Source organism: Scophthalmus maximus, chromosome 15 (genome assembly GCF_022379125.1).
Source record: "Scophthalmus maximus strain ysfricsl-2021 chromosome 15, ASM2237912v1, whole genome shotgun sequence".
Taxonomy (NCBI): Eukaryota; Metazoa; Chordata; class Actinopteri; order Pleuronectiformes; family Scophthalmidae; genus Scophthalmus; species Scophthalmus maximus.
This window is the reverse complement of record NC_061529.1, coordinates 20001967-20014197: the sequence shown is the minus strand read 5'-3', so window position 1 is coordinate 20014197 and position 12231 is coordinate 20001967. Positions and strand designations below refer to the sequence as shown.

The following is a 12231-nucleotide window of genomic DNA, read 5'->3' as shown; positions in this document are numbered from 1 at the left end:
CGGGCTAAACAACAAATACTGGATTTCAAAGAAGGACACGGATGTGGAGAGTTAAGTAGACGCGATCTGAAGAAGCTCGTCGCTGGGTACATCGTAGATAGGAGGTATATGAGAGTATACCACGGCCTGTCCTGAGCTATTGGTTAATTATAGGTCCAGTAAAGCCTGATCAAGATATCCTGGGTTAAATGGAATCGCCCTACTGCTGAAGTCGCATCTGTACATCCAGTAAGGTGCAGACTGATACATCAATTTACAGCAGTTTGTTTGGCAAACACCCTGTTGTGGCTGAACCATATGACAGGGACATAGATGCTAAAGCTATCAGCGGTCACCATGGCAACTGTATTAAAACGTCAGAGGAAGCTGTGAGCACGTTCATGTGGTGGGCGTGGTTTGTGAGAGGGTTTCTAGGCATGTAGAGGGCTAGGATAGATGCAGAAACTGGCTCAGACCTGTGATCAGTGAAGCAGCTATGGTTCTGTCACGGAGCTGATACTAAGGGATATACAGAGAAGAAACAAGAGGAGCGTCATTTTTCTTCTCTGACGAAAATCAACAGTGTGAGAGCTGCTGTCTCCCCGACGCTGTGTTTTTTTCGTCTCTTCCAGTGGCGTTGATCCCAAGCAAAGACCGATGGATTGACTTTCTTCTCCGCACCATATGCAGGATTTCACAGGCCGGAACATGCACAACAAAGCAAACAGCAGCGACATAGCGGATACGGAGTTAAGAACGTTTCATTGTTTTGCTGGTTATCCAGCCTGCTGAGTGTCTGAGGCATTCGGGCTCCGTCAGGAAAACACAGTGACAGAGAGGCGTAGCTTTTTTTTGTGTGGAGGCTCATGTTTTAACACGAAGAAGAAAGGTAGAAAAATGAAAATAATGACGGGTATTTATATTTATTATGCATTAATAAAACGTTACAGCAGTACTTAATGTAAACCCAATAACGCATAACTTAAACCAAGTTAAAGGTGAAAAATTCTGTTTGCTCACTTTTTTTAATCCAATTGTTGTGTAACATCAGGTTACACCTAAAACCGATGCTGTTCCTAGCTACCTTAGTGCAACTACAAGTTATGCTGGGTTTTTGGTTTGTTTTTAATACTTCATTATATACTTCAGACTGTCACAGGCTAATTCGTACATAAGGCAGGGATTTTCAAATCACGCAAATGTGAATATGTCTACCTTTAAAATAAATTAAACTTGCCAAAACATACAAGTTGTTCCACCAATACAAAGCAGCTTAAAGTACTGATGAGCAGACATTGTAATTGTAAGTTGTGGAAAACAGTAATAGTCATCTCTGAAATTGAAATTACGTGAAACAATTGCCAAGTCTGAACACATGTATTTGTAATACATGTGTTCAGACTGTCACTAAATGTGGATCAGACAGTGACTTCTGATTATAAGTGTCGTGGGTTGTTATGTCGCAGACAGAAAATGCACAGCCAGCAGTTGTTACAAGAACAAGCATGATTGACATTACATCTAATTAGTCCCAGAGCCAGTTACTGACTGTTTTTAACAAGACTGAAAATATTGGTATGCATTATACATAAAAACAGCCACATTATTTAACTCCACAGTTTATCAGCTCACAAGAAAACCTAGATATCACAGCATGACAGTTATTTCAAACCAGCCTCACAAGTCTATCTAATACCATTGAAACGGACTTGACTCACCATGTCTTTTCATTTTTACTGTTCATGACTCTGGAGATAAAGAAAATAGATGGATTAAATACTAATGGATGGTGGGGATTCATTTATCAGCAGGCATGCCTGAATCCAGGAAACCAAAAGTAACGTACTCAAATCTGACTGGATGTGTGTCAGATCAGGGATGAGTTTAGTTCTGTTGTTTTTGCACGTCATCGATGGATTCGCCTTCTAGCACGGCCCTATGGGGCAGCAGTGACAGCAACTACTCAGCTGACAACTCCAGGCCAAGCTTCAACCAGCTGGTTACTTCTTCACCTGCTGCAGCGAGGTAATTTACCGAGTCCATCCACTTCCATCCATCTGTCCTCTCTGGTTTGAAATTAAAGTTGCAAGTTATGATTCTGTAATCGATTCAGCCTCACCTGTACCTCCGCCATCAATACACAATTTTCTAAAACTACTGTGATCACTAGTGCACACAAAAGTGATTTAAATTAAATGGCCAAACTAGAATGGCACTAAGAAGAATACATTCCTCCACCAAAATTCCTGAAAAGGTTTATAAAAAAACACAATGTTTGTAATGGTAAACAAAGGGATGAAAAATTCTGTTTTGGCCCATGTCCCATTTTTTCTTTCAAGTTTTGTGGAAATTTGTTCATGGGGTTTTGTGTTATCCTGCTGACAAACAAACCAACACACAAACAAATGTACATGGGCAAAAACATAACCTGCTTCGCCTTGGCAGAGGAAAATAGCTCATAACATCTGAAATACAGTTAGTCAGGATAATTGATTTCATATCTCAAGAGTAGAGTAGACTGATAAGATATTAGCCTCTCAGCATCAGTGGTGTGGTTACAAACTTGGGGCCTCATGAAAACGGCTCCCCCTGACTTAAAACAACAAATAACCACAATTGTCAGTTATATGGCGTGTTTAAGTTGGCTAATAGAAATAACTCTTAATTTGAAATAAATGCTTAATGTGAAAAAATTCAAATTGCACCTTGCACCTGTATGTAAAGATATTGCATATCTGAAAAAAGAGATCTTCATACACTTATGGTGGTGGCTATCTGCAGAGAGGGGTAAGAAGAAACTGTTGGCTACCAAAAGCTTGCAAGTCTGTCCACAAACTTATTCTTTAATCAGGGTTATGGTTAGGATGATTTATGATTTTAGTAATAATTTTACTATTATTTCATACTATTTAGCTAGTTATTGTACTGTACTTTCGAGAAACTATCAAAAAAATAAGACCCAGCCCCAATGTTAATTCAAAATGTTTATTTTTTGGGATAAACTTGAAGTACTGTTAGCAGTTGTGATATTGTTTCTGCAAACTCTTCCTCTTTTTTTTCTTTCTGGTTCTTTAGGGTTGTTTCCATAGTGACCAGCCTACTGACCAGCCTAGTGTCCACCACCACAGAGGCCACAGTGGGAACCACGGGAAACCTATTGGCCTTTAGAGATCAAAGGGGCAGTGAGCTCAGTCAAAGCCATCAGGCATCGACCCCTACACTGCTGAGCACCGCTGAGAGTAACTCCGTTCTGCAGGGTATCACAGTGGCAGCACAGGCCCTGGTGCTCCTCTCCATCTTCCTCCTGTCCAGCTTTGGTAACTCTGCAGTCGTCATTGTCATCATCAAACACAGGCAGCTTCGAACAGTGACCAACGCCTTCATCATGTCGCTGTCGTTGTCCGACTTCCTCACAGCTGTTCTGTGTCTGCCATTCTCTTTTGTCATGCTCTTCAGTAAGGATGGAATCTGGATGTTCGGGGATCATTTCTGTGTGGCCAATGGCTTTTTCAATACCTGCTTTGGTATCATTTCCACCCTGACTATGACTTTGATCTCCTTTGACAGGTACTATGCCATAGTTAGACAGCCACAGGCAAAAATTGGGCGCCAGAAAGCAACTCGGCTGTTGATAGCTGTGTGGTTAACTGCAGTTATTTTCTCTTTACCTTGGTATCTATTAGTCCGGACACCAACAGAAATCCATAAGAGAGGTTTCTACCATTGTATGTATGTGTTCCACTCTGGGACATCACGCATGGGGACGGCTTATAGCATCTGTCTTATCGTTGTTTGTTATTTGCTGCCCTTCTCCCTCATGTGTTTTTGTCATTATAACATCTGTAAGACAGTGCGGCTCTCAGAGATCAGAGTCAGACCTGTGACCACATACGCTTACTTACTGCGATTTTACAGTGAAATGCGAACTGCAACTACAGTTTTGATTATGATTGTTTTCATAATTTTTTGTTGGGGGCCGTATTGTTTAATGGGGCTGGTTACAGCAATGGGAGACTACAAATTCAACCCTGCTATGGACACGGTGGCCATCTGGCTAGCCTGGGCAAATGGAGCAATCAATCCTCTGATCTACGCCCTGAGGAACCCCAATATATCCATGTTAATGGGACGGAGCAGAGAGGAGGGCTATCGGACAAGAAATATTGCAGCGTACCTCTCCAGCCAAACCCAGAATCGTGAGATTCGGCTTAACCAAGGAGAGAGGATAAGGGACCACTACGTGAGTCGCGTAGGGGTGAATAATAACAGCCGGCTCTCCAGTTCAAGTCCTGGAAAAGGAGGAGAGGTGGCAATGTGGGCCTGTAAAAACCCTGCTGTGTTCTTCTGCAGGGACGCCCAGCCTGACACTGCAACACTACCCAACTCTGTCAGCACTCAAAATATGAAGACAGTTGACACCAGCCTGTGACATTCTCAAAAGTGTCTATGATCCATACCACTTTTGTTCTAAGAATCAAATGGATCATGAATATCGTACCCATAATGTACTGTTAAATTACAGAACTTTTCGAACTATCTGATAAGACAAAGTTTATATTAAAAATTCAATTCAAGCAGCTCTTGTATTAAAGCTAACCATGGTTATATGAATTTCCTTCCTGAACTTGGAGGACACCATGAGGCAATCTAAAGGATCCACAGAACCATCTGAAACACCTCCTCAGTGATTAAGCCTGGACGTGGACGCAAAACATTTCTGTCGAGGACAATGATGAGTTTGTGCTTGTGCTGCAAAGATCTTCATGTCAGATGTTGTTTCATATGTTGATGCTGTGGATATGGAAAAATGATTAAGGGTCAGCTTTTTCTTAATCCTAAACCTTCCATGCTTGAAATGTGTATGTACTGTACATGTCTTTTTCAGACTGTCCTCTCCATAAAAAATGACATCATTGACCATTTGTTTGAAACAGACTAAAGCTACTCTTTCCTATCAAGCAACCTCTGGCTGTCATGCGAATAATAACTCGAAATATGTGATAAGACAAAGTTTATAGTAAAAATTCATTTCAACCAGCTGTTATATTAAAGCTAACCATGGTTATATGAATTTCCTTCCTGAATTTGGAGGAAACCATGAGGTCATCCTAAGGATCCCCAGAACCATCTGAAACACCTCTGAAATCTCCTCAATGATAAAGCCTGGCTGTGGACGCAAAACATTTCTGTCGAGGACCATGATGAATTAGTGCTTGTGCTGCAAAGATCTTCATGTCAGATGTTGTTTCATATGTTGGTGCTGTGGATAAGGAAAAATGAGGGTCAAGCTCTTTCTTAATCCTAAACCTTCCATGCTTTCCTAACAAGCAACCTCTGGCTGTCATGTGAATATTAACTAGTCTGTCCTTTATCAGAAGCAAAGGAAAACGTTTATGGAATCTATGTTAGCCTGGTCACACCAGAATGTGGGTCGGTGAAGTTTGCCCACGTCTTCCCACAAAAAGGTGATTTCAAGCTACTGTAGCTTGCAAGCTAACTGCTAAGACATGGACCAGCAGGGAACATGCGCTTATTTCAGCTAGCTAGCCCTGTGTAGTTACACATAGACTCCTGTCCCATAATTTTCTGCAGTTTATACTAAGGCAGAAATTGGATGGTGCAGCACAGACAAGGATGCTGGAAGTATGCTGAGGGGGCGGCAGTACCCCCTGCTGGCAAGGGGCTGTACCTGGAAAGCAAAAAGAATTTCCTAAATACCTTTTTTTTTCACATGCGGTAGACCTACAATTTTAGAATTTTTAGAATAGAAATTTTTTTTTTTTGTTATATTTGAAGCCATTAGAACATTCAGTTTATTTTTTGATACACAAATGTATAATGTGACAGTAACTTTGGGTTCAAACTGAAAGGATCATGGAATTAATAGTAGTAATTTTGCATCTCTGATTCAAAATGGTCTAAAATGTTGTTGGCCATTCAAATTAAAGCCATAATCATGAATGTGGTGCTGCATTTAATATGACAGGCCTTTATAGACTTTCTCTAAGCACCCACAACTCTGACTGACATCCAGCGTCCCTGATCACAGTTATTATGCTATGATAGATTCCTTTGATTTGGGTGGTTGGCTGTCCATTGCCAGAGGTCACAACTGTCGAGGCGGTTTGCTATCAGTCAGTGCTGCAATACGGGAATAAAAGTACACCAAACTGGATTTGTAAGGAAGAATTTACATTGAAATTAGTAGATTTTGCACTCTGTTAAATGCTGGTTTGACCTGGCCAGTAGGGAGTCACGTTGGATGGTTTGTTGGTGTCTGAGCGGTGGGTTCAACAGTCATCGTTTTTCTTTTAACCTGGGCCTCAATCCTCTTTCCCCAACCAAGTACTTTAAGTTGCCTTTATTAAACCAAGCATTAACTTCAGATTTTGTAGATGAGAGGTTCCCAAAATAGGGGTCGGTACACCCTGGAGGAGGGGTCAGAAATCAAATACAATTTAAAAACAATTAGAAATAGCAATTTTTATCCATAATTGTTACAAAACAATTTAAAAATAGAAGTTATAGTAGTTTGATTTAAAACAAAACTATGAAAATAATGATGATAAAAAAGTCATTGGCTTTCTGACCAATTGCATCTTTTACTGCACCACAGGAAACCCTGTGACGTGCAGTATCCTTTGGTTAATAGGGGTCCCAAGTCTCTGGCACCATTATTTTAGAGCTCACCTCACATCCACTTTCATCTAAAACCCAACACAATGGACAGTTGTCTCCTTCTTTTAGTCAATGAAACATCATGCAATATGTAAAATTTCCAAAACAGACAATTTTTAATATTTGTGAAAAAAAATTAACCCCTTGGAAATCAACAGCTGCTTCAGCTAAATTAACTTTGACTTAATTTCGAGTAAATTTTTCATGGAAGGAGCAACGTATATGGAAATCAAAAAACATAAAAATGGTAACTGAAAAATAGTTTATTTTGTTGCAGTTATGTTCTTGCCACATTTCTTTAGGAACCGTTTCAGACATATTTCAAGTGTGTGTGTGTGTGTGTGTACATGTATGTAGTCTCCTTTCATCTATTTTATTAGTTCACATACTGTGCTAATCTCCTAAAGGTCATCTGTCTTTGAAGACTGCAGAGGGCTGTTTAAAGACAAACACGCTTGGTAAAACTGCCTGTGAAGTGGTGCGCAGAATTATGTCACACAGGCTCAATCTGGTGCTTCACATTTAATGAAAGGGTTTCTGCAAAATGCATAAATAATACATTAGTTTTACAATAGCTACCCAACATTCTCCGTTCTTGTCACGCACACAGGGATTCTCATTTCCTGACATGAACACAATATATAAATACAAAATCATCTCCCACAAAGATGTATTTACCCATGGTCACACTACAGCACTACAATTTTGGTGAATTTTAATTTGAAATAATTTTTATAACTTCCCTACTGTACATTGCAGAGTCATAGAAATCCCCACACAAAGATGTACATACCATGGTCATATTACACCTCTCATTTTGGACAAGAAATGCTTTTAGATAATTTTGGTGAATTTCTATTTGAAATAATTTTTAACAACTTTGCTACTATACATTGCAGAGTCAACAAAATCACCTCACACAACGATGTATTTACCCATGGTCACACTACAGCTCTCATTTTAGACAAAAATGCTTTTAGACAATTTTGGTGAATTTTTATTTGAAATCATTTTTAATAACTTCACTACTGTACAGTGCAGAGTCACCAAAATCACCTCACACAAAGATGTACTACCCATGGTCACACTACACTTCTTATTTGGGCCAAAAAATGCTTTAAAATAATTTTGGTGAATTTTAATTTTAAATAATTTTTAATAACTCCACTACTGTACAGTGCAGAGTCACCAAAATCCTCTCACACAAAGATGTAATTACCATGGTCACACTTCAGCTTTTATTTTGGACAAAAAATATGCTTGAGCTCAATTATAGGGAATAAAAAAACTAACATCAATCCTGTGCACTGTAAAGGTTTTTGATCAATATGTTTTCCATATTTACAATAATCAATTTCAGTTTCTGAAACTTGCAGGAATTAGCTCTATTTGTTTTCCAATCACTTGAATATTGTTTGAGGCTTTCTCCTCCTTTCACAAATTGACATAACATACAGGATTCACACATCTAATATTTTCTGAAACTGTACTTCCTAGAAGGTTTGATGTCCGATATAGAAGCCCCTCCTACAAGCTTGTTGTATAAATGTGAGGTACAGTTTTAACAGTAAATTTGTGCATGACAGTTCCACAATTTTCAATATTTCCATCTATATTTTAAATCTGCGTCATCAACCAAAAGATGATAAAATAAGAACTTGTAGTTAACATTTGTGGCTCAGAAAATTCTTGTGCCGTACATCTCCCTTTCCCCTGGTACGAGTTACCCAACATACAGTACCAACAGTGTCCTTAGTTGCACAGCACACAAAATCACGGGCTATCCTTGCTTGGTATTTGTGCTACTGTCATTCCCAGGAAATGCGTGTGAATCCATCGTGTACAGGCTCCACACTGCATCTACATGGGGATAAATATGAAGTTATCAAATATTAATAACATTAAGAATATTTTAATTTGCAATGCATTACAGTACACACTACCTGGTTACATATATTTTATCCCTGAAATTTACTCCAGCCTATGTATAATCCACCATTCAGATCATGTATTGCTGTTTCAAAACAATTAAACATTAATGCTCACCCAAACAGCATCAATAGGCAGGTATTTGTTACCACAGAAGGAGCAGAACTCATTGCTTGAAACTAAGAGATTTAAAAAGAGCATTACTGTTGAGTTTCAAGGAAGTTTTCATCCCCTTAATCAAATATTTCAAACAGTACCTGAGCCTTTCAGAATTTTTACTGCCATGTCTCTCCTAAGTTTTTGAAGAATTTTTTTCTGGCATATTTGGAAATCCCATCACCGTCATCTTGGCCATCTGTGCAGATGGCCAAGATGTTAAAACAGTTAATTTACTGTGTGGTCATATTCAATTAATATAACATATTTCATTAATTATCCAGACAACATACTGCATACAATGACCTGCATCACAAAGATCCCACAACTGGTGCCATCCTTCTGGAGGGATGGGTTATTGTTCCAGGCTGCCACTTGATATCGACCCAGTCTTCCTTCCCAAACCTGTTCCGGTGCATCTTGAAGTATTGTCTACAGAATAAAAGGAAAATCAATCTTGGTTCATTTTTGTGCTTATTTATGGCTTAACTACATATTTGTAACCCATTTTCTCATACTCTATTTTCTATTACCCAAATCTTTGGCCAGCCTGTTTGGAGTCCTCAACTTCATTTGACCCTTGCAGAGGATCAATCACAAAAATGTGGTTTGAAAGGGCACGAAGATACGGTTTGAAAAAGTAGTGTGCCATCTGTAGATACATCAGCAACAGCAACAGAAACCAAATCAACATAATAAGCTATATTCATATATTTAAATATTCAAAACCACAATTGACAAGATACACAAAACTGAAATTAGCTGTATTCTCACCAAAACACTTCCAGTGAGCATTTCTAATGTTGACAAATCCAATGGCTCCTTCACAGTCTTCAAATGTCACCTGACATAATATGTGAAAATGTTAAAACTTTATTTTTGTTCAAATAGAGAAGTTGCACAAATATCTCATGTGCACAGCACACATAATTTATTTCCCTCCACGGATCCAACAAACTGCTATTCTAAATGTATTTGGTATAAAAAATATTTTCTGTTGTCAGATAAGTGATTACAAGAATTCATGTATATATGTGTACATGTGAATTTTTATAGTCCTGTATCTTTAGCAAACAGAGACCACTTACTCTCGAATTGCCTAAAAAAATGATTACAGTTACACTCACCTTTTTAGCCCTTGCCTGGCCATCTGCTCTATTGTGCCATGTAAAATTACACCCAAGACGTAGCGATTCATTAGGTACAGTCGGCCAGCATTGGCCGTAGAATTCAGTATGGCTCTGATGATCACCTTTTGGAAAAATTGTAAGGAAAAGTAATCTCAAAAAATGTCAGTTAACGTAGACGCTGAAGCTAAGTTATGTGTAATGAATCATTTTGCTGTCAAGGTGATTGAGAATTAGTTATTTCTGCAATGCTGTTGCTAAGAATAGTTTGTCTATTAGTATAGACAAATATAGATATAGACTATTAATTTTACATGAATGATCTGGTGCAATGACAGTTTTATTATGAAACTTGCCTCCCCTATGATAAGTTCATCAGGCCTCAAACTCTGAATTTCACTGTGCTTTAGGGTATAATTCTGCTTCTGTTCAGCATTTCTTATGACAGCCACAACAACTTTAGTAGTTTTGCATGTCCAAAGAGCATCAACCTATCCAACCTATACCATCAACCCATCAAGGACATGAAAAATAAAGTGTTTAAAATGACATAAAACTCAGTTTATACAGCATTTAAACACATTCTACTGTCCTGGTATATAAAGCTGTCATTGAAGTAGTTATTGATCAGCAAAAAAGAACCTCTGTGGCAGGCTTGGACCCTGTGCTTTTGAGGTCATTGCTGCTGCCCTTCTCATCTGTGTTTTTCTGGAAATCTTTGCGAGTGTTCAGAGTTGACTTTCCCCTCTTTGGAACTGGAACAGTGATTAGAGCAGTATAAAATTATCTAAAAGCATTTTTTGTCCAAAATAAGAGCTGTAGTGTGACCATGGTAAGTGCATCTTTGTGTGACGTGATTTTGTTGACTCTGCAATGTACAGTAGCAAAGTTATAAAAAATGATTTCAAATTAAAATTCACCCAAATTGTCTAAAAGCATTTCTTGTCCAAAATAAGAGATGTAGTGTGACCATGGGAATTTCATCTTTGTCCGAGGTGATTTTGGTAACACTACAGTTAAGAGCAGTGAACCTATTGATGTTTTCGGGGAGCTTGTCTTTTCAGCGTTGCACTTTCCAGACGGTCCCTGGGCACTTGTCTCACACCCATCTCGCTGCTGCTGCTCGTAGACCATAGACTGTATATAAACATGGTCGTAGCGTCCGTGACGTCACCCATTGGTTTCTGCACGCCGGTTTTGAAGCCCAAAGTGGGCGGTTCCGCAGGGCTCAGCCGTCTCTATCTTGGCAGGGCACGACTCCTCCCTTACCCGGCTAATCCATGTATGGACATAGAGGTCGGCCGAATGCAGACCAGTCGCTGAAACACGCACACCTACGTCGAAGCTTCCCAGTTAGCTGACGCTAAGGAGCTAAGCTAATAAGCTACGCGAATAAGCTAGGCTAAGTGCGAGCCGGCTAGCGCCGCCACCCCGAGGCTGCACCGGGTCGGTACTAACTAACGTGAGCTCCGGTACCGGCCGTCCCAGCCAACGTTGCATGTGGTAATTAACACTGGAACTTTAAAACATGTGAAATAAATATTTGTTACTGCAATTATGTCTTAAAAATTACGTCTTTTTTATTAGTATTAGTGGTGGGGGGCTCATTGTCACGGTAACTGCCTCGCGCTCCTACTTCACAAACATAGCGGCCGTAAGCATTACTGCTAACTGGCTAACTAACACAGTTAATGCGGTAAGTCGCTCATGAACACTTTCTAAAATTAACACAGTGTCACAGTACAGTGCAATCATTGTTTTAACTCGACAAACTACCATAGTTTCCCCAGCTTACCTGCAAAGTGCAAAAATTATACTTTAGTTTGACAATAGCTACACAGCATTATCCATTCTTTTCACTTACACAGGGATTCTTATTTCCTGGCGTAATCACTGGAGATTACCCTGTGATTCTCCCTGTGCAAATGCTGCTCATGTAGCGCAACTGACACCTGCTGGCGTTTTATGGTTACTGCCTCTTGACAATGACACTGGCAATTAATACCACTACCCTTACTTTGAACAAGAATAATCACGTTCTCCCCATAAATACACATTAACATATGGGAAACATGTCAAACTCCCTCTTAACTTTAAGTAAAACAAATAAACTATTCTTATCAATGAGCTTCATCAGACTTATTGTGACACACTCTCCCCCTGAATTTTAAATGTCTCCAGACATTTAGTCACTAAAGAGTGTTTTCCACATCACATATTGACTTTCTTACTGAATTCATGTGGTATTACTCTTAAGTAGCACTTCATGTTTAGATGACATTAATTACATTTGTAATTCGCCATGTAACCTCATAATAGTGCCGATTTATCATCAAGTACGTTCCCATTCGGCTATACCACA

At 39.2% G+C, this 12231-nt stretch overlaps 1 protein-coding gene and 1 long non-coding RNA gene across 8 annotated transcripts; one reads left to right on the top strand and one right to left on the bottom strand.

Moving 5' to 3' along the window:
- Nucleotides 1–406: 406 nt before the first annotated feature.
- Nucleotides 407–4910, top strand: LOC118286459 (G-protein coupled receptor 135). 2 transcript variants are annotated; one of them, XM_035610920.1, is made up of 3 exons: nt 407–868; nt 1788–2004; nt 3055–4910. In XM_035610920.1, exons 2-3 carry the CDS (start codon nt 1892–1894, stop codon nt 4406–4408), a joined length of 1467 nt encoding a protein of 488 aa, XP_035466813.1. In that variant the 5' UTR covers nt 407–868; nt 1788–1891; the 3' UTR covers nt 4409–4910. The 2 variants fall into 2 exon arrangements, with proteins under 2 accessions (XP_035466813.1, XP_035466812.1); XM_035610919.2 differs by having other exon boundaries at nt 408–2004.
- Nucleotides 4911–7631: 2721 nt separating this feature from the next.
- On the bottom strand, nt 7632–11786 carry LOC124849367. Of its 6 annotated transcripts, none has more exons than XR_007029769.1 (6): nt 11734–11786; nt 9870–9994; nt 9517–9586; nt 9276–9394; nt 8704–9174; nt 7632–8517 (listed from the first exon to the last, which is right to left on the bottom strand). It is a non-coding gene; the product is annotated as an uncharacterized LOC124849367 (long non-coding RNA). The 6 variants fall into 6 exon arrangements; XR_007029770.1 differs by having other exon boundaries at nt 7632–8765; nt 8844–9174; XR_007029767.1 differs by having other exon boundaries at nt 7632–8941; nt 9049–9174.
- Nucleotides 11787–12231: the final 445 nt, after the last annotated feature.

Coding starts and splice junctions, on each gene's coding strand:
- LOC118286459 (XM_035610920.1), top strand. CDS start 1,892: ATGGATTCGCCTTCTAGCACGGCCCTATGGGGCAGCAGTGACAGCAAC. Junction 2,005..3,054: donor TCTTCACCTGCTGCAGCGAG/GTAATTTACCGA, acceptor CTGGTTCTTTAG/GGTTGTTTCCATAGTGACCA.